At 52.0% G+C, this 27,878-nt stretch overlaps 1 protein-coding gene and 1 pseudogene across 1 annotated transcript in view; one reads left to right on the forward strand and one right to left on the reverse strand.

Annotated features, from left to right (window-relative positions):
• Nucleotides 1–27,878, forward strand: part of CSMD2 (CUB and Sushi multiple domains 2) — a 588,433-nt gene that overhangs the window by 265,590 nt on the left and 294,965 nt on the right. The window contains exons 6-7 of the mRNA XM_070510384.1: nt 10,457–10,569; nt 24,209–24,286. Coding sequence (XP_070366485.1) covers nt 10,457–10,569; nt 24,209–24,286 — 191 coding nt within the window. The remainder of the gene's footprint in view (nt 1–10,456; nt 10,570–24,208; nt 24,287–27,878) is intronic.
• LOC106845655 (60 kDa heat shock protein, mitochondrial pseudogene) lies at nt 17,375–20,940 on the reverse strand (annotated as a pseudogene).

Here is a 27,878-nt window from a genome sequence, read left to right on the forward strand (position 1 = left end):
CTCTCATTCCTGTGTCCTTCCTCTCCCCTCTACCTGTTTTTGCTCCACTGTACTGCTGGCCAGATCTCTGGTTGTTGTTCAGATGGTACATGAACACGGGCACGTTGGGGGCCCTTGGTAATCATAGCCAGTGTTTTCTGAGCACTTGCCTTGTACCAAGCACTGTACTCAGAGCTTCTATACTGATTATCTCACTTAAACCTCCTAACAGCTGCGTGGCGTGGCCGCTGTTGTTATCCTTATTAAATAGATGGGGAAACTGAGGCCCAAACAGGTCAGCTCCTTGCCCAAAGTTAGACAGCTGGTAAGTTTAGAGCCGAGACTTGAACCCAGGGAGGCACCTTGAAGGGCCCATGTGCTTAATCTCCACCCTAAACTCCTTTCTAGTATTCAGTAAATGTTAGTCCCTTTGCCCACGAGTCTCTCTTGCTGCCCGCAGACATGACACGACCAAGAATTCAGGCTGCTGTGTCTTGTAGCCTTAGCAAGAGTTGATCAGCATCACTCATCACCTTTCATCATCACAACCACACTATGAGATACACACTGCGAAAAGAGAGGCTCAGAGAGGTGAAGCAACCTCCTCAAGGTCACGTAGCCAGTGGATGTGGAGGCGGGATCAGAATCCAGCTCCATGTGACTCTATGGCACCGTGCTCACTGACCTTAGTATCCCCAAGATGTTTTAGCCCATTCATTCTCCGGCCGACTGAGAGGCTCTCTCCCTCAGCCGGGGCTTCAGAGCCGCTGAACTCTCAGGCAGGGCTGGCTAGCTGCCTCCTGGAGGGGAGAGGCAGCCTCGATGATGCTCAAACTCAGAATGGCAGTCGAATGGCAGTCAAAGGCTGGCGTGGGAGGCTTCTCGATAAGCCATCTGCAAACATTTCCTCTGGATGAGAAGTATTACCCAAATGTAATCCCCGGAGGTTTCTGCGAGGCGTACATTGCCACGTTCCCTGGAAGGGAAGCAGGCCCCTTCTCCAAGTCATGTCTGCCAGTGACAAGTGGAAGGTGGGCAAGGCTGGGCAGGCAGAAGCTGGTGGAGGTCGCGCTGGGGCCACCCGAGGGAGAGAGGGAAGGTGGCTGTCAAGTGTACCGATTATGCTGGGTACCACAGGTGCCCTGTCCTTTCACGCCTGCACTGTTCTGTCACCAGAGTGGATGCCGGCATCCTTCCTTCTCTGGGACACCCAGGCCAGGCTGCTCTGGGGCCTGCTTAGTCCCTGTGTGCTCTGGAGAGTAGGGTTCAAGACGCTGCTAAGATTCCATCCCCATCTTCTCAGACCTAAGCCAGGAGGGAAACTAGTTCACATTTGTGAGCCACCTACTGTGTGTTGGCACAGTCCTGGACACATTATACATACGAGCCTGGCTGTTCATAGAAATCCCACTGCACAGATGAGCCAACAGAGGCTCAGAGAAGGTCCAGCACTTGCCCACATTTATGTAACCAGTAAACGGTGGAGCCCAGATTCACATGCAGGACTGTCTGATTCCAGAGGCCCGGCCCTGAATCCGTGATCTTCTTAAACCTATTGCCTCTGTGCAGGGGAACCAGGCAAGTGGCGGACCATTCAGTGGCATCTCCACCTAGACAGAGACCTGAGCCAGGAAAGGGAGAGGGTCCAGGCACAGTGTGAATGTGCTGTGGTCACCAGGCTCTGGCAGCTGCACCCTATTCCTGGACCAAGCCTGCTGGGGGGGACTTGAACAGCTTGGGGATGGGGATCTCAGGTCTCTGGGCTGGATCTCAGGTCTAGTCTGTAGTGACAGAGACTCAGGCTAGGGGCAGGGAGCAGTCAGTTGAGGGCCCGGCAGCTGGTCAAGGGCCAAGACTGCTCTGAGATTCTGTCCCAGGCAGACTGCAGCCGGACCTGGAGGCAGACGAACGTACAAGGCACAGGACATCGCATAAGAGTGATGGGGTGTAGGGGCATCAACAGAGGTGGAAGAAAGGATGATGGGACACCCTTTTCCCAAATCTCCTCCAGGAGAGCCAAGCCTGTGGGGTCTTCCCTTCATCAAAGTGAGTGCACAGTACCATCAGCTGATTGGCTCAGCGTGGGTCACATGGCCACACCTGTCCAATCAGCAGTGGCCTAAGGGTCACGTGGATGCCCCTTTCAGGAGCTGCGGGCTAAGGGAGAGAGACTGATCTTCAGAGGCTTCTGGCACTCAGGAAATAGTGGAGCTGCCTGATTTGGACCCGGAGACAGAAAAGGAGAGAGTTGGGCATCCCCTGAAAGGTTATTGGGCTTCCTCCACCAGCCCCCTTGCCCAGAGCTTGGCACCCAGCCCCAGTTCCCATCGCCAGACCCAACCGCATTCTGTTCACTTCAGCATCATGGGCACAGCCTCTCCACAGAGGCAGGAAACGCCTCACCCTGCAGCCCTGCGGGGCGAGCAGCTGAGCTGCGAATGGAAGGAACTGACACCCCAAGCCACTCCCCAGGCCTTCTTAATGTGCCACCCTCAATACACAAGCCCCAGGACATCAGTGATGACACCCCCACCCCGACAACAAACACAGCCAGGAGCCCCGTCCCTCACACTCCCAGGCTCAGACACGCACCCTCCAGGGAGCAGTGCATCAGAAGCGTTTACCTGATGTGACTCGTGTGGATTCCCTGGCACTAATGGTCAGCTGAGCAGAGAGGAGCCCTGATAATCTGCTGCATTTATTGAATTGCTTCTGGGGCAAAAGGAACGTTTGCCTACCTTGATTCCAAGACTCCACTCTTGCTGCCTTGGGGATATGTCAGCATGAGAAGAGTCCCCCAAAAAGGTCCCTGCAGCCACCTAGTGAACGGGGAGCACAGCGAGGGCTGAGGGACCAAGGTGGGGTGGGGCAGCATGTCTTCATGAGAAACCAAGATGAAACCCAGCGTGGCCTTCGAGGCTCTCCGTCCTGTCTCCAGACTTGCCTGCCTTTTCCTTTGTTTTTCCCCACATGTGCCCTCTGCTTCCACCAGCAGCATCTCATTCATTCATTCATTCACTCAAGCATCCTTTCTTCCAGCGAGCAATATTTACCGAGCTTTTTCCATGTGCCAGGCACTCTGGAAAGTACTGAGGGAAAAACTGAACAAGAAAGAAACAGCTCCTGTCTTCAGGGAGCTCACAATTTGGTGGGCGAGGCAGACCCCTGAACAATGCTTGGGGAGACAAGCACTATGATAGAGAAAGCACAAAGCGGCCAGAGGTACCGGGAGAAGCCAACTAGACTTCGTGGAGCTAAGTGGCTGTGTGAGGACACCTGAGGGATGAGCAGGAAGTAGCCAGAAAAAGGGCGGGGCTGGATCACAGTGGACGGGGAGAATTTGGCAAGGAGATGAGTTCTTGGTGTCTGGAAACATTCAGACAGATCTTGACTGGCCATTTGTCACGAATGCTGTCATTGGGGGTTTGTCCATAGCTGAGCATTAGACCTAGGAGACCTCTGAAGTCCGTCTCAAATAGGATTTGAAGATTAGCTGGTCCCCACTCTCCTGGTAGCAGAGGGAATGTAATTGGAAAAGATGCCCCGCTACTGAAAGCTACAGACTGCCATTCGTTTGTTCATTCAGTCATTCATTCATTCATGAAGTATGCATAATAAAAGTGCTTTTAAACTGTCTCCACAAAGCAGCAGCAGCCCGCAGGCTGTCTCTCACCCCCACCCCCAGTGCCCTTGCACTTCTCGCTCCCACCAGCTGAGTCTCGCCCTTTCTGAGAATCAGATGAGTTTGTTGCCAGCTCTCTCGCAGCCCGTTGTCCTTGTTATTGTAATTATGTGATTTAAATTAAACAGCACATAAACTGATGAAATATGAGTGTGAAAGGAAATATAGTTTCATCTATGGAAACTAAATGGAACGCTTTGGAATGACTCCACGAAGGAGAATCTCTAAAAAGACTTGCTTCCTAAATCAGAGGTATGAGCAAGTGAGTCAGTCCCATCGGGGCGGAGCGGGTCTGCTGCTCGGCACGAGGCCTGGCACATCGTCGCTGCTCAGTAAATCTCTGTTGACTGGAGGAGCTGTAGCAAAACTGGAAACGGTGAAGGATGCACAATGGATGTAGTTGATCGAAGACGGACAATGCTGAGAAAGAACCCATGGTCGAAGGACAGACCTTGGTCCTGCATTAAATAGATTGGCGAAGAAATGTACATTTCAGTATTTTTACATCGTAATGAAATGTTTAAGCTACATACGTATTCCTTATTGTTCCCTACTTAGAAATTATTTTTTGCCAACCAACTACACTATCTGCAAGGCTTCTACAGTCGGTGTCAGTAAACTTTCTACAAAGGGTGAGATAAATATTTTTGGCTCCTGAACTCTGCCATTGTAGCACGAAAGCAGGTAATATGTAAACAAAATAGCACAGTGCCTACCGTGTTCTATGGAATTGATCTGTTCTCTGTGCCAGGCCCTGGGCTGGGTTGCTGGACACCGAGACAAGGAAAACCCTGTCCCTGGCCTTATGGAGTTGGCCTTCCAGTGGAGGAGGTGGTCGAGTCAAAAGATGATTACGATTTGGTGTGCCCAGTACAATGGCGCGGCATGTCCGTGGTGCAGAGGGGACGCGGTGAAGGGAATGGCTCCTCATCGGAGGAGAGGGAGGGAGAGCGGGGAGGAAGGAGACATTTGGTCAGGGCTATGGGGTCAGTGATATTTTCCCAGGCAGTCAGATGGGATGAGGGGAAGGGGCATCCAGGTGGAGGGAACAGCATATGCGAAAGCAGCTGGAGCTCACAGTGGGTGTCGCTGGAGAGGGAAGGCATTAAAACGTTTACACTGTATCCTGGAGCCACTGGACCTTTGCTGCTGGGTTTCCAGCAAGGCAGGGAGTTGACTAAACCTCCCCACACAGTTCACAAGATGGATTGGAGGTGGAGAGCAGACCAGAAGCTGTCTCTACAGTCCAGGTGAGGAATGATGAGGTCATGGGGGGGGGGTGCGGTTTGGCCACTGTTGCCATGGCAGTGAAGGAATGGGCGGAGTTAAGGATGACGCCTGAGTTGGGTGGCAGGGAGGATGGCGCGGATAACGGGGAGAGAGAACACTCAGGAGCGGAAATGACTGGGGGAAGCTTTGGTTTGTTCAGAGCAGAGTAAACAACCCCGAAAACATATTGGTAGGTAGACGCGAGTTGAATGTTTACAGGATGCCTCAGGCCTCTTGGAGTCTCCTGAACAACTAGGGTCGGGCCAGCTCTGCAGGAACCAGAGCCTTGGGAGGCCAAGGGGCCCTTTTCTAGATGAGACTTCCTAGATATGTCTGGAGACTGGGGACTCCAGCAGCCCATATCCAAAAGAGACCTGCAGGCGTTCCACGCATTCGCCCAGCTCCTGGAAATATAGAACATCGTGGGTTTGTCCTGGGAAAGGGGTTTACCGAGACATAGCAAGAGTCTGAGGCATTTGGCTAAAGGAAAACCTATGTGGAAATCATTTGTGATGAGACTGGGTGTCCGGGCTGAGTCAATAAAGACTCGCTTCGGGGATGAGAGGAAGCTTGGGCTGGGGAGGAGGAGTCACCTCCAGCAAGGGCCTCAGTGCCCTTTGCCCACCACCAAGACGTTTCCAGAAGGGGTTCCCTGGTTATGTCAGTGTCCTCTCCATCAGACGGCAGGTCAGAAGGGAAGAGGCACTGGGAGTGGGGATGGGGGGCAAGCACCTCCTCTATTTCACGTTCTCCTCGGCCAGCCTTGGGGATGGAGGGAGGGTTTACGCCTCGCCCTGGGAGGCTGAGATTCTTCCAGCGTCCATCAGATTCAGGCTGTGCTCATAGCTTCGTTAAGAGATGAAGCCCATAGGAGGTGCTCTGGGAGCACAGAAGCCGGAGGCTATGGACCGAGGAGTGGAAGCTGCAAAGAGAGGGGCATTGCAGCTGGCTCTGTAGATTACAGGCTTTGCAGGGCCCCCCCATGTTGAGGGAACCACGGTGGGAGTGGCACCCGCTGGCCAGCAGGGTGCCTTGTCCACAGTATGTGCTTCGTGAGTTAATGGATGAATGGACGTCCTCCTGAGGCTGTCGGTTTTCAGGAATGCTGACATTTAAACCAAGATCTGCTGGTACTCTCCTGAGACTCTTCCTCCAGTTTACAGTCAGGCAGCAATCTCTTGCACGGTCACTGTCGCATCCTGTGGGGGTGTCTCTCAGCACCCCAACATCTGACTGCACGAGAAGCTGAAGACTAAGTGCTCTCCAGGAGGTCTGCCCTGAGCTCTCCTATTACCAAGGGAAGAGCTTGGAGCTTTCTGCAGGGGAAGGCAAAGCCACGTTTTCCATAATCAACCACAGGCATTAAAGGGAGTCATTTTTTTTACTCTCCCCAAGCCAGATTCCATTAATGAAGCCCCATTTAATGGAAGTCGATTTACCAAAAAGAAAAAAAAAATGAGTGTAATTGCTTAACTACATTTTCTGTCGCACTGCAACAGCAATTTCCTGGGTGAACTTGGAATTCCCTGGGCCCCCCATGGGGAAGTTAATGTGGACAAAAAGGTTTGATGGGGAGAATCTCTCTTTGTGTTTCTCTCCTTTAATTATGATTCTAAGAGGGAGAAACATTAAAGAGGATTCTGGGAGGAGGAGAGAGGGGGAGAAAAGGAACAGAATGGAATTCAGCCTAAACTGTTCCACCGCCTTCCTTCATGCTTGCGCGTGTGTGTCAGTATAATGCAGTGGCTGAGTATATAGGCTCGGAGTGGGATGGTCTGGGTTTGAATCCCACATCTGCCGCTTAATAGCTGGGTGACCTTGAGCAAGTTTCTTAACCTCTCTGTGCAGCCAGCTGGTACAATGGGAAAGGGCATAAAGAGCAGCAAGAACAAAGGCAGAGAAGCACAAAGAATCAGTGTGTGTTCCAGTACACGTAAGGTTTGACTGGAGAATGGTGTTGGGGGGCGGGGAAGTGTGTGCGTGCTCGAGCTTAGGGAGGGAAGACAGGCAGGAGTCAGACCAGGAAGGCTCCACTGAGAAGGTGACATTTAATCAACGGCTTAGAGGAAGTGAGGGGGTGAGCCAGTTGGAGACCTGAGAGAAGTGCTAGCTAGCAGGCAGAGGGGATGTCAAGTGCAAAGGCCCTGAGGCAGCAGCAGGGCTGGCCAGTTTTGAACAGCAAGGAGATCCATGTGATTGGAGCCTAAGGATTAAAGAGAAGAGGAGAGGAGGAAATAGGAGAGGTGAAGACACACTGGCTTTTTTTAAGGCCCGTAGGCCATGGGAAGTTCTTTCACTCTAAAGATTGGAACCATTGAAGATTTGTCTTTAACTAACTCTATTAAGGTATAATTTACATAAAATAGCCCATTTTACAAGTACAGTTCTCAGAGCTTTGACAAATGGCTACCTCCCATATAACCACCATCTCATTCAAGATCCGGAACATTCCCACCCCCCAAAGGTCCCCGTGCTCCTTCCCAGGGAATCCCACCTGAGCGCTCGCGCCAGCTCTGCTTTCTCGCCCCTAGATCAGTCTTTCCAGAGCCTCATAGAAGGGAGTCATCCAGTGTCTGCTCCTATCACTCACCCCAACGCTTCTGAGTCATCCCTGTCATTGCGTGTGTCAGCAGTTTGTTCTTTCGACTGGAGAGTTTTGAGCCAGACATGACGCCGTCTCGGTGGCAGAGTCTGATGTGACGATTCCAACGTGTCAGCCTCCGGTTCTTTGAGAGACGCCAAGAAAGCGCTCAAATGCACGTTTCTGTCCCAGGAGGCAGGAGCAGGACGGAGTGGAGCGAAGCTGCAGGAGCTACACGGGCCCTCGGGGCGTGAGCCGTGGGAGTGAACACTTAACAGGATTCCGGGGAGTGGGTAAAGGGGTGGAGAAGTGGGAGGCGGGGATGTCCCTCGCGGCATCCCCAGGCTGTACGACAGGGGGTGAAACAGATTGAGGGGCTGGAGAAGCCTCACAGACTCCAGGTGACAATCCTCATCCTTAACTTATGCCGCTCGTGGGACCTCAGCACCCTCCCCTCATTCCATCTTGCAATAAACAGCCTTTGGTTCTGAATTATTCAGGTAAATTCTCCCTGTTTCGACTTCCCTTATGTAAATAGCCTTCAAGCTTTGTCACTGAGATAGAATTGAACTTGGCCTGGGGGAAAAAACCCACTACTGTTTGTGGCTCCTTAAAAACTTAAATGACTTAGCCAGTAATAAACTATTTTAAATGGGATCTGGCGAGATACAGTAATCGGTTTCTATAGCAGCTCTTACCGTAGCAATGTGGGTTATATTCCTGGACTGTGGTGCGTGTCAGCATTTTCAGTTTTGCAGGCTGTGAAGTTCCTTGGTTAGTCCTCTTGTTTAATACATATTTATGGAGACCCACCATACTAGATCTCTTCTGGTTCCCCCTCCAGGATCCTCTCCCTTCCTTTCTCCACCCTATTTCAAGCCTAGGAAGACTTCCCTCTGAGGCTGCATCAGTATGCTCTCTTGCCCTCTGGCTTCCAATTGGGCTTTATCAACAGAAGCATCAGCTGGAGATTAGAGGAGGAGAGGGAGGAGAGTGAGCTCTGGGTATTCAGTCCTTGCTCCCTCCTGGTGGGATTTGCACAAACTGGCTGTAGTCTTGATTGAAGATCTGGGTCCTGGATGGTGGCCCTTTCCACACAGCCTTCTCCTGCAAGGATGGCCCTTTCCTCTCCAGGCCTGTAAGTGGTAACCATCCCTGGTTACCAGCCCCAGGATAGTGTTTGGTGCTTGTTACAGAGATGAACAATAAAAAGGATGAAGAATAAAACGGCAGCTGCCTTTTCCCAAGAGCTCTCTAAGCAGGGACTGGGCTAAAGTCTTTTGTGCATCATCTCATTGAATCCTTGCCACCCTCCGAGGGAGGGGTTATTATCACCCCCATTTTATAGGTCAAGTCACCGAGAGCTTGAGTAACTTTTGTAAGATAACAGCTGAGCCCAAGGAGCCCCAGCTTCTGCACCACCAGGCTACCCTGCCCTCTTTCAGGGGTTACCTTAGGGAGACACACACCCCAATCACTAAATTATAGTTTGAATAAAATGCTTTGGCATCACAGAGAAGGGGATGGGAAAATTACATTTATGGAGCTAAACTGTGTCAGGTACTGGGGCTGGGTTCTTTGCCCAGGAGGCCTCTCACTCCACAAACTCTTTAGGCTGGCGTTATGATTCTCACTCTCGGAAAGGTGAAGTAACTGGTCCTGGGTCACATTGCTCATAAGCAGTGCAGCCTGGATCTGAACCCAAATCTGTGCAGCTTCAAGGCCAAGGAAAGTGGGAAAAGCTTTCCCGGGAATGTGATATTTGAGGGCGTCCCAAAGTCGTCTCAGGTGACCTGGGGGGACCAGGAGAGAGGGTTACAGGTGGGAATATTCCAGGCAGAAAAGGCAGAGACCCAGACAAGGAGGAAGCATGGAGACAGAAGGAGGGTGTCCGGGGGGTGGGGGGTGGGAACAGACAGGAGGGAGGAGTGATGGTGCCAGAGCGGAAGCTTCAGGAAGTTTTGTAGGTGATTTGTATGCAGGAGGAAGAGGGGAGACCGAGCACTGGGCCAGCTGGGAGGCTGTTAGAAGAGGGGAGAAGGTGGAGGGGTCTCCTGGGAAGCAGAGGAACGAACAGAGCAAGCAGGGCATCGAGGGCTAGCCTGAGTGAGGTGGGGAGGGCCAGCGCTGAGCAGAGGCCTGTTCAAGCAGGGGACAGCATAGAAAGTTCGGAAGACCAGTCTTGTAGGGGCACTGGGGAGCCAGTGAATGTTCTTGTGCTCTGCGTAACTCTAGAAGGAAAGATCTGATCAGCCTGGAACTTGGCCCAGGACAGCAGTTGGTCAAGAGGCTGGGGCAAGGACCAATGACGGGGAGATACCCTGGTGCCCCACCCACTGAGCCGGACTGGCTGGAACCAAGAGGAGGCTGATCTAAGGGAGGAGGGGCGAGCCCAGCAGGGGGAGAGGAAGGAGCCAGAGGAGACCCGGGGCCTAGTGAGTGACCCCAACGGGCTCTCACAACTGTGCAGGGCCGCACTGCCGTAGTGGCACCCAAGCCCTTTCTCCTGGCTCCATGGCGGGCCTGAGGGGCTTGCTAGGGAGAGCTGAACCTTTGCTGGAGGCAGGGGGCTAGTCCCCTACATGGGGCCTGGATCTGTGCTGGGGGCGGGTGGGTGGACATCCACTGGGGGTGGATGGGCCTCTGCTGGGAGGGCTGGGATAAACCTCTGCTGGGGATGTTGGACCTCTGCTCCAGGCCTGAAGGATCCGCCCCCTCCTCTCGGCCTCTCAGGGAAACCCAGCAGTGGGAGGAGCCCCTGGAAGGAGCCCCCTCAAGCTGCTCAGGCCCCAGGTTACAGGAGGGTGTCTGGGGCGGCACAGCCCTGCCTTCCTGCTCCAGACCTGGGCTGCCGTCCTAGCACGCCTAGGAAGTGGGGAGACTCCTGGATGCCCCTGTCCCAACCAGCTGTTGTCCCTGAGCCCACCTGCTTCCTGTCCCCACAGGTTCACCGGAGCCAGCCTCCCAGCGCCTGTCATCAGCAGTAAGAACTGGCTGCGGCTACACTTCACGTCGGATGGCAACCACCGGCAGCGCGGCTTCAGCGCCCAGTACCAAGGTAGGCAGGGCTGGGACCTCCCTGCTGCTTCTGCAGGTGGCAGAGGTGATGCCTGGGGGGCTCATCCCGTCCTCAAACCGGGTCCAATGTGGTATCTGGGCATCCTTGCCTCTGTTGTCCTGTTCCTGTTTGCAGACCCAGAGGTCTACACATCTGCATCTTGCATCTGCCACTGTTGTCTGTGGCTGAGGGAACGACTCCTCCAGTTGGGTAGCCCGGCTGCCCCTCTCCAGGCCAGGCTACTCATAATAGTTAATGCCAGCTGCCTTCTAAGAGCCAGGGGCTGTGCGAGGCGCTTGACTAAGCGTAGTCTCATTTAATCCTCATCATTAGCCCACGAGGTACATACTGTCCCCATCCACATCTTCTGGACAAGGCAGCTGAGGCCTGGAGAAATTAAGCCAGTTTCCCAAGGCCAACTGAACGCCACCTTTTGAATCCAGAGCTCACCCTCTCAACTCGCAGAGTGGAGCTCCCCCGGTGCAAAGTGAGAGAGCAGCCCACATTCTCACTCTCCTTCATTCCGTGTAGAACACAAATGTATTACTAACACAGGCAAAATGACTCCAGGGAGCGCCATAGCTTAGATGCTCGAATCTGAAGAGCTGTCTGGGGCCAGAGATCAGACCAGGAAGGGCAGGGGAAGTTGCAAGGCAAGCCGATTTCTGCTCCAGTCATGAGGAATTTCCTCACGCTCAGAGCCACCTATAAAAAGGAGTGGGTTAACCCAAAGCAGGGAGCTCCCCACGACGGGAGGAGATGCAGAAATCCAGTGGATGGGTGGGAGGAGATGACCACATTCCCTTTCAACCTTGAGTTTATTCGAAGTCCACAAAGTTTAGAAACACCCAGGATTAGCTTCATAGCTTGCTCATTAAGCCTCTACCTCTCACTTGTTACAAACTGATGCTGGTTCTGATTGATTCGACAGTGAACTTGTATGGCACGCCTGTTAAGGATAAGGCCCTGTGTGAAGACCCCCGGGGAATGAAAAGGGGAGTGGGCTTATGTTGTAAGTGAGCCAGTGAGGTGTATCTCATGCCTAGGAAGGAGCACAATGGGGGCCCGATAGAGGAGTGGAAGGTCGACCATAATTCCTGCCTCCCTGCCGGGGTGTGCTGAGGAGGGAGCGTGGCTTCCCAGAGGAGGAGACCTCGGAGGCCCCGAGGCTCAGGCCATGACAGCCCATCACACTGCATGCCCCAGAGGTGGCGCGGGCAGAGTGGAGCCCTCCACCACCACCACCGCAAGGCCCCTGGGGTGGGGCTTTCGGGCTGGAAAGTGGGATAAAAGCAACACTGGAAGCAGAAACTTGACTTTTAAAATCTGAATCTTTTATGGACGGCCTCATTTCGTTAGCCCTGTAGCAAGACATGTTTGAAATATTTAAGAAATAAACAGGAAACCAACCTGGTCTGACTGGCTTCCCAGAGCCTCGCTCCGAGAGCCTTCCTGGGGAGATTTTCCTCCGCAGAGGTTGGGACTCTGTGGGAGCGAAGGGCCTGTCTGGATCTTTCTGTTGGGTTTTCTGAGACAGAAAAGCTGAGACGAAGGCAATCATTTCATCTGATTAAACAGGTGCCGGGTGTTTCGAATAGTTGAAGTTACCGAGGGCCTGTTTGTCAGGGTCACAGGTTAAGGTTTGAGGCCAGAGAGTGGGCAACGAGAACCCAGGCCAGGCAGCTTCTAGAAGGTCGAGAGCACACAGGGACTGCACCCCTACTGTGCGCCAGGCCCGTACTAGGCTCTGTGCGCGCATTACCCCACAGCACAGCAGCAAATGTGTTTTTAATTTCCGTTTTTCAACTGAGGAAGCTGAGGCTCCGAGAGGTGGTGTAACCAGCCCAGCACACACAGATCACACAGCCTGAGAGAGGTGAAGCTTGAATTCATTCACGGGCCTGTGTGCGTTTCCTGCAGAATCCCAGAGGCTTCTCACAGGGGCTTGACGTGGCTCGCCTTCCCTATTTGACTGGGAACTTTTAAACTTTGTTTTGTTAATCTCACCCCACCGTCAAAAAACACATTTTCCATCCCAGCCCAGTACACACATATATCTGTAGGACTAAAAGCAAAATGTCACCAAGTGCTATTTACTCTTACTATGTGCGATGCACCCTGAAAATTTCTTTTCGTATTTTTAATGTTAGATGCAACCCCAAATTAATTTCACAAGGCTGTAGCAGGGAACAGCCCACAATCGGAAAAGTTGTTTTAGTTATGAATTTCTCGAAGCAGGCCCTATCTTACCGTCTCTCGGTCTCCCTCCACACAGCCCGAGAACGTGGTGTGCACGTTTGTGTGTCCCGGTGTTCAAGGGAGGCTGTCTGGGTTTCAAACACTTGGCATCTACTCCTTCTTTCTGTCCTGACAGCAGCTGTGTGAAGTGGGTGCTGCTATTAGCCCCATTTTACATGAGGAACAACAGTGCAAAGAGCGTATGTAGCCGGCTCATGTGTCATCCATAGTGTGTCGGAGCCAGGTGTCAATCTGGACCTGCACATTTATAGACAGTGGTGCGTGCTGACTGTGGTCATAAGTGACTCCCCCTTGGGACCTCCTTTTTCTAGTGTTTTCCAGACTGAGGGTACATGGCGCCAGGGTCTACAACATCAGTTAGAAAACTCAGTTGGTAACTCTGTAAAGCAGGATTTCTCAACCTCAGCACTGTTGGCATTGTGGCCTGGATAATTCCCTGCTGCGGGGGCCTGTCCTGTGCATGGCACGATCTTTGGCAGTGTCCATGTCCTCTCCCCACTAGATGCCAGTAGCACCTTCCACACACGTAGTCAGGACATCCAAAAGTCTCCAGATATTACCAAATATGCCCTGTGTGAAAAATCACCCCCGACTGAGAACCATTGCTCTAAAGGACTGAAAATTTTGGAATCACCAAAGACCAGTCTGAGTTTCGCTGTGTTGCAAATTCAATCCAAAGAGCGGGAGAGAGAGGATTCAGCCAGGCAGCCAGCAGGAGACAGAAGCCACATTGCTGGCTTTAGCTGAGGAGGGGTGAGTGAAGGGACCCATGGAGGGTGGGATTAAAGAGCCCATAGCGGTGATGAGACCCCCAGGGCTAACCAGCAGGGAGGCCTTTACCACTGGGGGAAGAGACAAGGGAGGGAGGAGCAGGAGCTGGAGCCATTGAAGAGGGACTGCTCTTCAGAACTGAGGAGCCAGAGCACTGCCAACCCCCCGTGCAGGAGGAGGGCCTGGGAGTCAGGAACCAGTGTAGGAGGAGGGGCCCAGGACTCAGTAGCCAGTGCAGAAGGAGGGCCCGGGCATCAGTAGCCAGTGCAGGAGGAGGGCCCGGGAATCAGGAACCAGTGAAGGAGGAGGGCTCGGGCGTCAGGAACCAGATCTCTGCAGTCTCCCTCCCTCATATCTGCTGTGCCTCCCATGGGCCACCCTAACAGGACACTGGGAACAAGGGAATAGGGTCCCTGTTCTGTGCCCTGGGAGGCCGACTGGCTTTGCCAACAAGCTGCCTTTTCTCCGGCTGTTGGCAGAGGTCAGCCTCTGGGGGCGCAGAGTGAGGCACAGAAGTTTGAAGTGTGGCTCTGGGGGAGCATCAGCACAGGATCGCTTCCCCCATGCTCAGCTTTACCGCACTACGGTCTCAAGTGACTTACGGCCCTTTAGAGCTAATAATACCTGCTCCTAATTGTCTCGATGGATGTTTTGTCCCAGGGAAACAAAAATAACTAAATAAATAAGCTTCAACACAGCACGCTCCTTTCTCATCTCGGTCCCATCAGAATTTAGGGGGGTTCGTCCCAGACACCATTCTCACTAGTGCCACACGGGATCAGGCGATCTGAGTTTTCAGCTGGCTGCTGGAAGGTGGGGCAACTGTATTTAATCTAAAAGACATGTTCTGTTTGACACTGTGATGGCATAGAAAGATGAACACGACTCGGCCCACCTCTGCTCTCAAGGAGAACAGGTTGAAGAGAGGAACGGACATAAATCTGTAACTTCTAGATGGCATAAGAGTTATAAGTGAGGGCTGGCGAAGGCTTCTAGGACTAGAGATAAAGGAGCAATTAGTTTTGGTGGAGGCACTTAAGGAAAGCTAAAAAAAAAAAAAAGTGGCAGTGACTTCAACATGGGTCTCAAAATGCCAGCCAGACAATAGGAAGAAGCATGCTGGGTAGAGGAAAGGAAGAAGACAGGAATACTAAGTCTTAGGAACCCCAGTTCCTTCTGTGTCCAGGGCTCGGGCGGCGGACTGCGGCTGCCAGTGCTCGGTCTGTTTTGGTGTGGTCCTTGGGCTCAGAACAGGCTCAACATTTTTATACAGTTGAAGAAAAAAATCCAAAGAAGAATATTTCATTACGCATGAAAATTGTATGAAATTCAAATGTCAGTGTCCGTAAATAAAGGTTTGTTGGAACGCCGCTACGCTCACTCGTTTACAAATTGTCTGTGGCTGCTTTAGCACTACTAGGGCTGAACTGAGCAGTTTACAACGAGACAGATAACCAACAGCCTAATCTATTTCCTCCCAGGCCTTTTACAGAAACGCTTGCCAACCTAAAGCCAAGTCTGCAAGCTGATGCAAGGGTGAGCAGGGAGGAGCTGCGGGTCCTGAGGCCAGGGGCGTGAGGTAGGGGTCACGTTAGGAAAAGCTGCATTGAAGGTGGGTCTGATCCCACGGGTGATGAAAAGTGATCCGAAGTTTTTAACAAGAGGGGAGATGTGATCCCATTTGTGTTTTAGAAATGTCTTTGCTCTAGAATGAAAATGGGGGGACAGATAAGAGTCTTTAAGAATTAGGAGATGACGAGCTCCAGAGTTTAGGCAGAAGCAGTGGCGGGGTAAGAGAGATGGAGCAGAAGAGACCTTTGCCTGGTAAACCACACTGGACACATGACTAGTTAGATCTGGGAGTGAGACGGGATGGGAGGAAGCAAATGAAGGAGGCAGGGCTGCATCTTAGGATTCTAGCTGGAGTAAGCAGGTAAAAACGATGATATTATTATTCAAGATGGTCTTGAGCAGAGGCAGATGGGGATGGATCTTGCTTGGGACACGTTGACTCTGGGGTGGTATTGCGCTATCAGGGCTCGGGGAACTGTCTTGTAGGCAGCTGGCTATTCTGTCCATCTGTTGCTTAGGGAAGAAGTGTCTGGGCTCGAGAGAGAGATATGAAAGGTTCAAGGCAAAGTAGAGGCTAAGGCCACCCATCCCCTCTTAGGACAGGAGTCCTCTCTGTGTGTATAGCATGAAAGGAGGGGGCCAAACGAGTGGTTTTCAAAGTGGGTTCCTTGGAGGCCAATGGGTTCTCCCAGCAGCTGCTCTCATAAGGGCTGTGTGGGTGGGACTCAGGCCTCCACCCCGACTTCAACCAGAGCAGTTTCTCTTTGATCTGTTTTGTGTAGCAGGCATTTACCTAGGAGTGTGAAAATGATAAGTTCCTGTACCTCAAGGGCTTGGCAACCACAGGACTTGAGGTTCCTTAAGGTTCCTCCCAGTTCTGGAAGACCACTGAGGTTGTGCCATCCATCCCTCTCCCCCCGGGAGAGGAAGACTGCCAGTCCTTCTCGGAGTGTTCATTGCTTGTTTGGTTTTTTTCAAGCCTGCAAGGAATGAACGAGAAGAGCCTTTCTTAAATGTCCCCAGGGGCCCATGATGACAACCGGCGAGGAGCTTCCCTGGCAGAGAGGACAGCGCTCCTCACTACTGCCCTCCTTGTCTGCAGGGATGGAAAAATGTTAACCCCACAGGGCTACTGGAAATGAAAGAAAATTCCAGTAAAATATCTGGCACATGGCAGGGGCTCAGCAAATGGAACCTTGAAGCCACCAACCACCTTGACTCCTGGTTAGATGGGGAAACTCAGGTACAATGAGAGCAAGCTGGTGGCTCCGGCTCCTCCTCAGGCGTGTTCCCTTTGCCTGCCACTCTGACCTCATGATCATCATCTAGTGCCGTCCCTCCCGTCAGCCCAGTCCTAGCCTGGCCCTGCTGTCCGTCCAGCTGCCTCTCTTGTCAAGTCAACCCTGGTGACTGGGAAATGGAAGATATTCCACAGTGCATTCCAGAAGTCCTGTGCTGAGTCTCAACTGTCTGCAGAATAAACTTTTCCATTTGAAAACAATTTGCATTTACCAAGATGCTCGAGGCTTTTTATAGTAACAAGCTAAAGCTTCTGTTTTCCATGGGAACATGTCATGTTGTTGCTTGTGACTGAGCCGCAGTCTCACACCAGAGGGCAAGAGCCTCAGGCATCCTGTGGCCCAAGCGCTGACTCCAGTGTCCTACCGTTTCCAGGTTCCGGGCCTCAGCACAAATTGCAGGGTTGTTGCTACCGGGCTCAGGAGCCCAGAGCCAGGTGCCCACAAAGCCAAGCTTCTGAGTTCAATCAAGAGTGAGTCTGAGGGGCTGGCCCCGTGGCCGAGTGGTTAAGTTCGTGCGCTCCGCTGCAGGCGGCCCAGTGTTTCGTTAGTTCGAATCCTGGGTGCGGACATGGCACTGCTCATCAGACCACGCTGAGGCGGCGTCCCACATTCCACAACTAGAAGAACCCACAACGAAGAATACACAACTATGTACCGGGGGGCTTTGGGGAGAAAAAGAAAAAAATAAAATCTTTAAAAAAAAAAAAAAAGAGTGAGTCTGAACTGAAAAGTGAGCATGGACACAAAATACGGCCCCCCTCACCTCACCAGGTTTCAAGTGTAATCCATTCCTTTTGCCAGGAAACGAATTCAAAGCACATAGCCTTCTAACAGTTGGTCATTCATCCCCTCGGTCATCAAACTGTCGTGCAGAACCTTCTCTGTGCCTGGATCTGTGTCAGTCACAGGATGACGACGTAGGAGCTCATGGGGCAAAGAGCTAGAAGGACAGACATGATGTTGCAGTGTAATAAGGGTTTCAGCAGAGTCCGAATGAAGCCTTGAGATGACGATGACTTCTCCCAGAGATGTAGAGACAGCCACAGACAGGAGGTAACCGTGAGTGAGACCTTGACCAACAAGAGGTAGCCAAGCAGAGAAGAGGAAAAAGAATGTTCCAGGGAGAGACCGGCATTACAAAGGCAACTGAAACCATAACTGATGGCCCTTAGTGACTCCCTTAGACATCTTTCTTCCAGTTGTTTTCTCTAGCTGATTTCTCGGAAGTTGTACATGAAGAACACCACATGGTCCATTCATAATAGCAAAGCGCTATTCTAGGAACTAGAGCATGCTGCCTCCCATCTACCATGCCAGGGCTCTTCTCTCCTTAGGAATTCCAGTAGCTATGAATTTTGCTGTGGTTAACCGAGAAGCCACACCAGAAGTATCCACAGTGCACTTCTTAAACCTAAGTTGGTCGATGACTCCCTCTTCCGCCATATTCAAAAAATCACCCATCATGTTGCGTAATCAGCTTCTAAGGAAATTTGCATACATTTCTCAATTGTCAATCATCCTTCAACACCTGCATTCTTAGCAATGGTCATTGCCAGAATTTTGAGTGTCCTTTTAATTATTTTTATACCAATTTTTGGCTCTTTGTTAGCTGGAGCAGTGATTCCAAACCTAAAATGCACCAGAGCAAAGCACCCGGATGGTGTCTTTTTCAGGAGCAGCTCTTGTAGCATTCGGTGCATCTGTGACTATTTCTTTTCATTCTCTTCCACATCACTTGCCCCAGCAATCTTCAGCACGGCTACTCCATCTGAAATTTCACCAGATGTTCATTCAGTTTTTCTTTTTCACAGTCACTAGTGGTAACATTCTAACTGCTCAATGATCTTTTGAATATGTTTCTCAATTTGCATCTTGCCACCTTCTCCTTGCAAGAATGTGGCATCATCTCTGGTCACAGTAACCTCTGCAACTTTTCCTAAGTCATGAAGTGAAACATCTCAAAGATTTAGAGTCCAGCTCTCTGTTCCAAACACCTCACCAGCAGTAGCAACAACTTTGTTGGTTCTTTCTGTGACACCAAAGCCTGCTGCTTAGACTGCTGTAAACTGAAAGCCCACTTTTATCCTATTCAAAACGAGTGTACTGAGCACATCTTCAGCAATTATCACCAAAGCCTGTCACTGAGCATGGACAATTTCAAGAGTTGGTACAATGAACAGGACACTGGAAATTATAAGTGTTCTGCAATTCCCATTTCTGAACTTCTGGTATATAATTCAAGAAGGGAACTATGTAATCTTAGTCGAATCCTGTGCCTTCCATTCCTAATTCATCATTCAGTGTTTTTCTGTGCTGTATTGTGAGGACACCCTTGGAACCTTTGTGATGATGTCAGAAATGATGTTGCTGATTTCTCTGTCTCCAATTTGCAGAAATTGTGGCAAATTGAGCAATCTCTTCAGGGGTTATCACAGGTTTAGGCTGCTTCCTGAGTTCAGCAGTTACGGTATCAACAGGCAACGTCACACCTTTCCTGATTTCCACTGGATTAACACCTTTGCTGATCTTCTCGAAGCCTCCGTGGCCATCGAACATGCCAGCACAGCAGCAGTGGTGGTGCCCCCAGCCTCCTCCTTTGTGCTGGCATAGTCTCAATCAAGTCTGGTGTGATAGTTTCATGTTTATCCTTTAAGTCAATTGACCTGGCAACAAACACCTCATCTTTGGGTACTTTGAGGCTTCCCCAGCTGTGCTCCATAATCACTATTCTTCTCCATAGTCAGGGCTTCAGCATCTGCTAGAAGGGCTGTACCTTGAAACATCAGGTCTTAGGCATCTGCACCGAATTTTACATCTTTGGCATAAATCTGAGTGAGATGAGGAGCCAGTGTGCTAGACGCAGCCTTGTCTAGCAAAGGACTGTGAGTAATGAAAGCATTTCTGCAGGGCTGGTGGCCAGGCAGCCAGGCGGGCCCTCAGTGACAAGGGAGGGGCAGAGTGTAGGATGCACACCCAACAAGTTGTCAAAGAGGAGATCAGGTTTCAGTTTTTAAAAGATCACCCTCTGCAGCATTTTTTAAGATGGGCTAGAGAGAGTGAATCAGTGAACAAAATCCATGCCCAAAGGGATGAGTGGACATTAGAACATTGAAAGAACAATACACATTGGAAAATTTTTCGAAGGTTGAATGAACTGGGTTTGTTGAAGGAGTGGGTGTAGGGGGGAGATGAAGAGATGGTCCAGCCAGCAGGGCAGCCAAGTGGTGGGAAAGGGGAGTGATCGAGGTTAGGGCAGGGGTTCACCCTGCTGGAGGGAAGTCTGAACCCATTGGGATGAGAAGAAGCTGCAGGTTCCATCCACTTCATGATCCCCAGAGCCTTGAAAACAGGCTAGGCCTCCCTCTCTTCTCCTCCACGAACAGGTCCTTGTCTCCTGCTAGCTCAGCCCAATAACTCAAGCTACAGACTAGAGAGGCATTTGTATTGCCAGATTCTTCCAGCTAAATGTGTACCATGTGTCCCGCTAACCTTTACAACAGCGGGGAAATGTCTTGTAATTAACCAGAATATAAAGGATGAATGGAGCAGCCTGGCAGTCTCCTGTAGTCATTATCATTCGGAGGAGATGAATGTACCCAGTAAGATTTCCATCAGCCAGTTAAAGCCAGCAGTCTTCTCTTGGGAGTCCTGACTTTGTTCACATACATGCAAAAGCATGTGTAAGTGTGAATTATATTTCGTGAGTGAGTATTTGTAGCCGTGTGCACACAAGGGCACAAACATGTACTTGTGGGTATACTTGTTGTAGACAGGAATGCGTATGTACCCATGCATATGTGCATCAGAGGGTGTGCATCCTAGTGGAGCTGGAGCCATGGGACCAGCCTCAGGCTCCATTTTATCTCCATTGCATGAATAGTTACAGAATCCTCTTTTTAGAGACCAATGCTTCAGTGTAATATCATTGGCACTCTGCTAGTGGGTGCTCCAGAAATGAATGAATGTACACACAACATGAGCAGATACCTTCTAGAAATTCTCTAGGTCCTTGTTGTTTTCTCCTTCATTTTTGATTGGGTCCAAAAGTAGGGCACTGTGGTGATTTGGAGGGAGAAGTGCCCGTGTTCCCTGACCGTTCACACGCTGGTCTGCACTGGTCTGTCACACTAGTTCTTCAATGAGCTCATGTTGTGTTGTGGCTGATTTCCCGTGGTGTTCCATATTCCATGATCACACGCCACCCACTTGGTCAGACTGTTTAAAAGACAAATTAGCAATGTATAATTCATGATCTGACCACTTCCCTGGGATTTTTCAAAAACTGAGGCCTCAGCATATGGAGCTAGACCTTGATGATGCTAACCTCCCTGTTGATGTGGGTCTTGCTGAGAGCTTACCTCTCAGCCAAGGACATTTTCCTGACCCATTCATCAGCCCCTGTGAGGGTGTGGGCCCACTGTAGGCTCCACCTTCCCAGAGCCTGGGCCTGGGTCAGCTGGGCATACATCTTTTTATGCGTATTGTCAGTAGGAGGAACCTCTGCTCATAGAGCTGTGGCCCACCCGTGTTCCTCAGGCTAACGTGTGGTGCCCACAGACAACATGGCTGACACAACCTCTCGGACCAGCCCAGACGAGTAAACAGTCACAAAGTTTATATGGAAATGAAGGATCCCCCTGTAGCTTTTCAGGTTCCTTTTTGTCAGCTCTTCTTATCACTTAACAAACTCCATCCCATGATAAGTAGCAGGAAGCAAAAGAGAAAGAACAGAAGTCGGTTCCTGCTTGGGAGGCATGATGACGTCATCCACTACTCAAAGTGGCCCAATGAATATGACGCACTGATCTGTCCGGTTTGATGGTCCTTCTTGGGAGCGGGGCACTAAGGAGAGAGAACGGACCCAGAAATTGGAAGGATTCTTTCTGGGGCCTCGAGAGGGGAGAGGAGCAGGAGCCTCTTTCTTAAAGCAATTGAGAAGAGAGAGAAAGAGGGCTCCCTCTTAGCCATCCCCTCACATCCAGCTGCATCTCATGGTCCCCCTTCAGCGACTACAAGGAAAACCCAAGCAGCATTTGCCCTGGGAAGGCACCCGTGGCGCACTGGCCCCCTCCTTCATGCCCCTTCCTCCATGGACACGACAACCTGAAACAGTGGATTGGGACCACTCTGACTCACCTCCTCCTTCTTGGCCAGGTGACCTGAGCCATCTCCACAGACTTCAGTTCAAATGGGCCACCCTGGGTCACCCTCTCCCCAGCCCTACTCCAGTGCTGGTGCCTCAGGGAGAAGAGCTTGAACTGGTCTTACGGTGCCGGGACCACTCCTGTTCTCTTAGGGATGGTCGAATCAGAGGCATTTTTCCCTGCCACTCTGTATTATCTAGGCTTGAATAATGCATGTTTCCCTGCTAATCCCTCTGTTTGATAATGGGTCCACGTTAGTGTTCATTGGAAATTTTCCTGCTGGATACACATGGAGAGTAATGCACGTTTTTAAGAAGGGTTTGAACGTACGTTGGGAAGCCGTGACTCTGTGGTGGTAGCTGAATTTTATCAGGCATTCAGCTTAGACAGCAGCTTGCCGGGAGACAAGCCCTGGGGAGCTTTTTAATGTAGGCAGAGGGGTGGTTGGCGGGGGCACTGGGAGATGGCCCTCTTGCGCACCCGATCACCGTGGGCTTTAATTTGGGGACTGGCACGTTACCTCCAGTGCAGAGCAAGCACCTGAGTTTTCAGGACCTGAGCTGGGGAGGTGGGCAGATGCCGGAGATGGTTCAAGGTGCCTCTGGGGTTGCTTTGGGGGCAGATCACAAGAGAAGATGCTGAGGTCAGCCAAGCGCACAGCTGCTTCCTGGCTGTGAGACCTACCGCAAATCACTTAAACCACTATGAACCCCGATTTTATTATCTATCAAGTAGGTGGAATAATGACTGGTCAAGCTCATTGAACGTAAAAAGGACCAAATGAAATGATTATTGAGGGCCCACTACGTACCAGGTGTTTTCTGGGCCCTGGGGATATAGCATGAAGAAAACAGACCAGATCCCTGCCTTCATGGAGCTGACATTGCAATGCAGGTGACAAAAATCACCAAGTAAAGGATAGTGTGTATTAGATGGTTCGGGAGATCCGGCCAGGAAGGGAGCAGGGAGAGCTGGGGTTGGAGGTAGCGTTTTAGATGGAGGGATCAGAGAGGGCCTCCGTGAGGAAGGGTGTTTGCACAAACGCTTCAAGGAGAAAAGGGGCGAGTCATGAAGATATCTGGGGAGGGGCTTCTAGGTAACTGGCAGGCTGGAGCAGGAGCATGCCTGGCATGTTGGAGGAACATCAGGGAGGCCTGTGTGGCTGGGGAAGAGGGACGGAGGTCAGAGAGGGCCGGAGAGGTCATGGGGAGGGCAGATTGGTCTGTGCAGGCCATTTAAAGACTTCACTTTTACTCTAGGAGAGATGGGCTGCCCCTGAAGAGTTGGAACAGAGATGTAATATGGTCTGACGTTTTAAAAGGATCCCCCTGGCTGTTGTGTTGAGAACAGACTACGTCGGGGCAAGGGTGGAAGAGTGGCAGTAGGGGGAGAAGGGGAGAAGCGTAGGAGACTTGGACCAGGGTGACAGACGTGGACCTTGTATTTGGGATATGTTGGGAAGGATTTGCTGATGGATCGTGTGTGGGTGTGAGAGAAAGAGAAGAGTCAAGGATGCTGATGAAAGTGAAGAACTTGTGAGGCCCTTAGCCCAAGGCCTGGCACAGAGAAAGTGCCTAGTCACAGTTGTTGCTACCATTGCTGGGTACCGTTCTGAGTGGGGCTGAGTCACCCAGCAGGGGCCAACTGGAAGATGGCACAGGAGCCTGAGACTGGACAGATCCACCAAACCATGTAGCCAGAGACGGGATGAAGCCCTTGGAGACCAGCAGAATGCTTTGGGGAGCTAGGGTAGTCAGACACAAAGGAGGATGATGGATTCAGAGGAATGGCCTTTGGAATTGTAGAGTTTTGACTCTGGTGCCCTTTGTGTGCTATTTGGCAAAGTCCTAATGAGCTGTGGACTGGACTTCATCATGGGATCAAAACCCAATTCAATCCATCAGGCCACCATCTGAGCCAGGCACCATCCCCCAGCGACTTCCAGGACTCAGCTTCCCCTGCCCGCAATAGGTCTGCTGGTGTAGGGCTGGGCTTGGCTCAGCTGATTGGCTCTGCTCCACGTGTTCCTCACCCACCGGGGCAGCCACGTCTTCTCCCAGGGATGGCGGAGATGCGAGAGGGCAAGCCCAATCTGGCAGGCACTTTTCAACCCTTTGGATGTGGCAAGGCCTCCAAAATTTCAACGGTCAAATTCAAGTCAGAGGATGAGGAAATATAATCGACCTCTTTAATGGGAAGAGCTACGAAGTCACAGTACAAAGGGCATGGAGCAGGGAGGGTGAAAATTTGGGGCCACAATCCTGGCTGGGGCTGGTTCACAAATTGGGCGGGGCTGGATCTGCAGGGGACCAGAGCTGCAGAGGCAGGCTGCAGGGCTTCACGTGTGGGTGCTCACTAAAAGACCACCTCGTCTGTCTCCTGTGGAGGACTGGCCTTGAGAGCAGCTCTTTCTCCATGTCTGAGACTCTGTGGCACTTGAACACTGCCCTTAATATATCCTTTCCCAGAGGGGCTTCTAGCTTTGACCCACCATGGAATGTCTCAAGCCAAGAGAGGGGATCGTTCTAGAGGGACCCCCTCCCCAGTCATAGACAACAACTTAAACCATTTTCCCTCTTACCTTCTCTCTAGTCAAGAAGCAAATTGAGTTGAAGTCTCGAGGTGTGAAGCTGATGCCCAGCAAAGATAACAGCCAGAAGACATCTGTGTGTAAGTGTCTGCCCGCCCGCCTGCCTGCTGGGCATCTTGCTCGAGGTCAGCCTTGCGGTGCTGTAACCACAGGGAAGCCACATGATGCTGGAGTGATTTCCCTTCAATCCTGCTTCCCTCCATCCTGGGTTCTATGCGTGGACACACTGACCTAGTGGCCAGTGAGCAGCTCCAGGGCCTGTCCTCGACTCCTCCTCCTCCTCCTCCCATTTCCCTCCTTTCTCCCTCACTTCCCATTCTAACTACAGTCCAGGGAGTCATTACTGCTACATTTCTCTCTTTATTTTTCCTTTTGGATCACTTCTACCTGCTAAGACAGTCCTCTTTCTGGCTCCTCGTCTAGGAGTCAGTAACTTCCAGTTGGGATCTTGGAGGCTGTAGGGCCCCAATTCCAGCTCCCAAGGCACGATTGGGAAGGAGAGAGAGGGAAATGCCTAGTCACCTCTACCAGGGTCCCTGGACCTGGCTGGACAAAGAGCAGACGAGAGGGGAGGGCTCCTGGCTCTCGAGCCGATGGGGCGGTGCTGGGGGCTCTCTGCTTGGGCGCAGGGAAGCTTAACGTCTATGGGAATGTGTCCTGCTGTCGGTGTTTAAAAGATTAAAAGGGGGACATCCAATGCTGGGAAAGGGGCTGCGGTGTCACCCCAGAAACACCTCACTAGAGCGTGTGCTAAGGGCTTTTGGGCTAGAGCACAGGAAGGTTCTGGGCCACCCCAGAAGGCTGAACTCGAAAGCAGAGAGACTCTGCTGAAAACCCCTCCATTTCCATCCTGGTGGTGAGGGTGAGGAGCCTTCTTTGGGCCCCCAGGTGTCTGGCCTGCTGGTTTACCTTCTCTTCCTCTTGCTCACATCCTCTCCCTCTCTCTCCACTTTCCCCTCCCTCCCCCTTCCTCACCCTCTCTGCTTTCCCCTCTTTCTCTCTCTGCTTCTCTCCTCCTTCCTGACCCTCTCCTTTCGTCTCACCTCCACCGGCTGTCTTCTCCCGAGGTGCTAGAAGAACTTGCTGAGACGTGGAGAGCAGCCGTTGGTGGCTCCGGAGCTCTGTGCTGCGTGCAGGGGGCAGGCCTGGGGGACAGGCGGTTAGATTCTGAGGCCCCAGAGCCTGGGTGTGGGATTTTCTCCCATCTTTCAAGTCCTCCCATTGCAGACAGGGCACCACTCCCCATCTCTGGGGACCATCACCTCTGGTCATCCTGCCCCTGGGGGCCTGGACGGCAGAGAGCAGCCGGGAGGTCCTGCTTCTGTGCTTGGCTAGGGGACCAGAGGAAGGAGCAAGGAGCAAGGAGGGCTGAGGGTTGGGCCAAGGGTCCTCAGAGAAGGCTCGAGCCGTGGCCCTGGCCCACACGGGCTCTTTCTGTCTCTAGCCATGGGAGACCAGGTGAACCAAAGCAGGCACAATTTATTTCAGAGTTTGCCCTGGAAACACAGGCAGACTTTAAGGAAATGGCTCAGATCTGAGACAGCAAGTTTTAATCCCCATGTGTCGTCAGGTAACTGTGTTGCCCAGGCACTAATGTCTCAGGTTTCATGTCTGTAGAATGGGGATGCAAACCTGCCCCTCCCTTCCTCCCAGGGTGCTCTTGGATCTAAGATGGTCCTTCTCGATCTAGGATTTCAGGAGGTGCATGAACTCGATCAAAAATGACGTGGGATGTTGTGGGTGCATTTTGGGGGGGAGAGGGTCCGTGGTTTTTATTAGCTACTCAGAGATGCCCAAAACTCCTTCAGAAAGATGAAGAAACCCTATTCTAACAAAATAATGCAGAAACTCTTTGTAAAAATTCTGTGTACATCTCTCTGCCGCAAAGTACTGGTCTCCATTCTGGGATTTCCTGGGAGAGGGATGGGTATGGAGGCAGGGAGCCAAATGTCTTCAAGTGCCCGGGCCCTTTGTGTTCTGCCCAAATTCCCTGGGGACGGGTGTCCTGAACTTCAGGGGAGGCGTGGACCTCGCTCACATCTCCTGGACCTACTTATTGCCTTCACCAGGCAGTCTGTGGGTACCATGGACCCCCAGGCATCGGTTCTTACCACCCACGTATCTGTGCCTCCCTTCACTTTGGGTGGAAGGCATTACCTCTCTGAGCATGTTGTAGCTTCTTCCTCACCACAGGGGCCCTCGCGGGGCCTGATAAGGTCACCTTCCCTTTTCTTCCTTCCCTCTGTAGCCAATAGCAAATTAATGCTACCAACACAAGAGGCTGGTTTTGAGTAGGCGGGGGAGGCTGGAATTAAGGAAAGAGAGAGGACAAGCCTCTTGCCTCCATAATTCAGACAGGAAACTGCTGACTGGGATTTAAGTGTGCTTGTTTCTGCGGGAGCCTTGAAGGTCCCCATGGGACCGCCGTCGCCTGCTCGGTCCTCCCAGGAAGAGAGGGCACTGGTGGGGTGTGAGCCACTCACTGGTGAGCTGATGACTTCCTGGAGGGTGCCAGAGCTTATTTCCAGCCGGCTGATTAAAGGGGAGGCAGTGGGGTTTGCTCCATATGTCAGGGGCTGTGGTTTTGTTGGGTGGGCTTTGCCATGGTCTCGCCTCTCTGGTCCAGCTGCATCCTCATCGTTCGGCCTCCTGCTCTGGCTTCTTACTGGGCAGCATCAGTACTGAATGAGAGGGCAGGAGATGGAGGCAAGAAACTGCTGTGCGTTCTGAACGTGCTACAAGGTGGCTGTGTGGTTCCCATGTGGTGGTCAGCAGGGACTTTGGGATGGGTGCGGTCAGTGGGCAGGGTTGAGACGGCAGGGCCTAACCAAGGTGGGTGCTTAGCTGAGAAGTCCTCAGAAGGGAATCACTGTAAGGCTGGCTTACCACCAGATGAACCGGCAAGTGCAGCTCTGGACTGACATCCTCATCTTCTTAGAACAGAGCCTCCTCTCTGCCTGCTATCTCCCTGGGAACTCTGGAAGCCCCAGTTATCTCCTTCCTTCCCATTGCTTGCAAAACGCTGAGGCTCCGGGAGGCAGGGCCTTGCCCTGCTTTTGGAGACAGCCCTTGCGTCTTGTTATCCCAGCCTGAAGAGTCGCGGACTGGCAGGAAGGGTGATGCTGCTAAGTTTAGGAGGTGAAAGCTTTTGAAGGAGAGGTTCAGCAAGGGAGGGGCTTGGAGTAGAGAACAATTGTCCAGTGGGAGCAACTGGCTTTAACCTGGGAGTGTGGAATGTTGGAGAAAAGGAGGCTACCGAGGAGGCCTTATGCTCCTTGCCAACACCCAAGAGGATACCTGGAGTCTGGGTTGAGCGTGTAGTCTGTCCAGGCCCCCAGGTTCCCTTGGCCAGCCACACCCTGGGGTCCCTGAAGACCTAAACAGGCTCTACACCAGGTTCCTAGCTGTACAAATGAGCTTCAGACTCAAGGAGCCTAAAACGGGCCACCCCACTGCCCTGCCTCAGTCAGCTCCCCGGCACCCACACAGGCCACGCAGCCCCCTGCTCCCTCTCCCCAGGCCCTGGTCTCCCATAAGCCCTGGTGTTCTTTCTTTGCCACATCTATCCCCACTACCTCCTGTCCATCCCCACTGCCGGGCTCTTGTTGTCCTTTACCTGAATGTTCGCAAAACTTCCTAGCTCGTGTCACAGTAACCGGCCTTCCCCTGAGC

Source organism: Equus asinus, chromosome 5 (genome assembly GCF_041296235.1).
Source record: "Equus asinus isolate D_3611 breed Donkey chromosome 5, EquAss-T2T_v2, whole genome shotgun sequence".
Classification (NCBI taxonomy): Eukaryota; Metazoa; Chordata; class Mammalia; order Perissodactyla; family Equidae; genus Equus; species Equus asinus.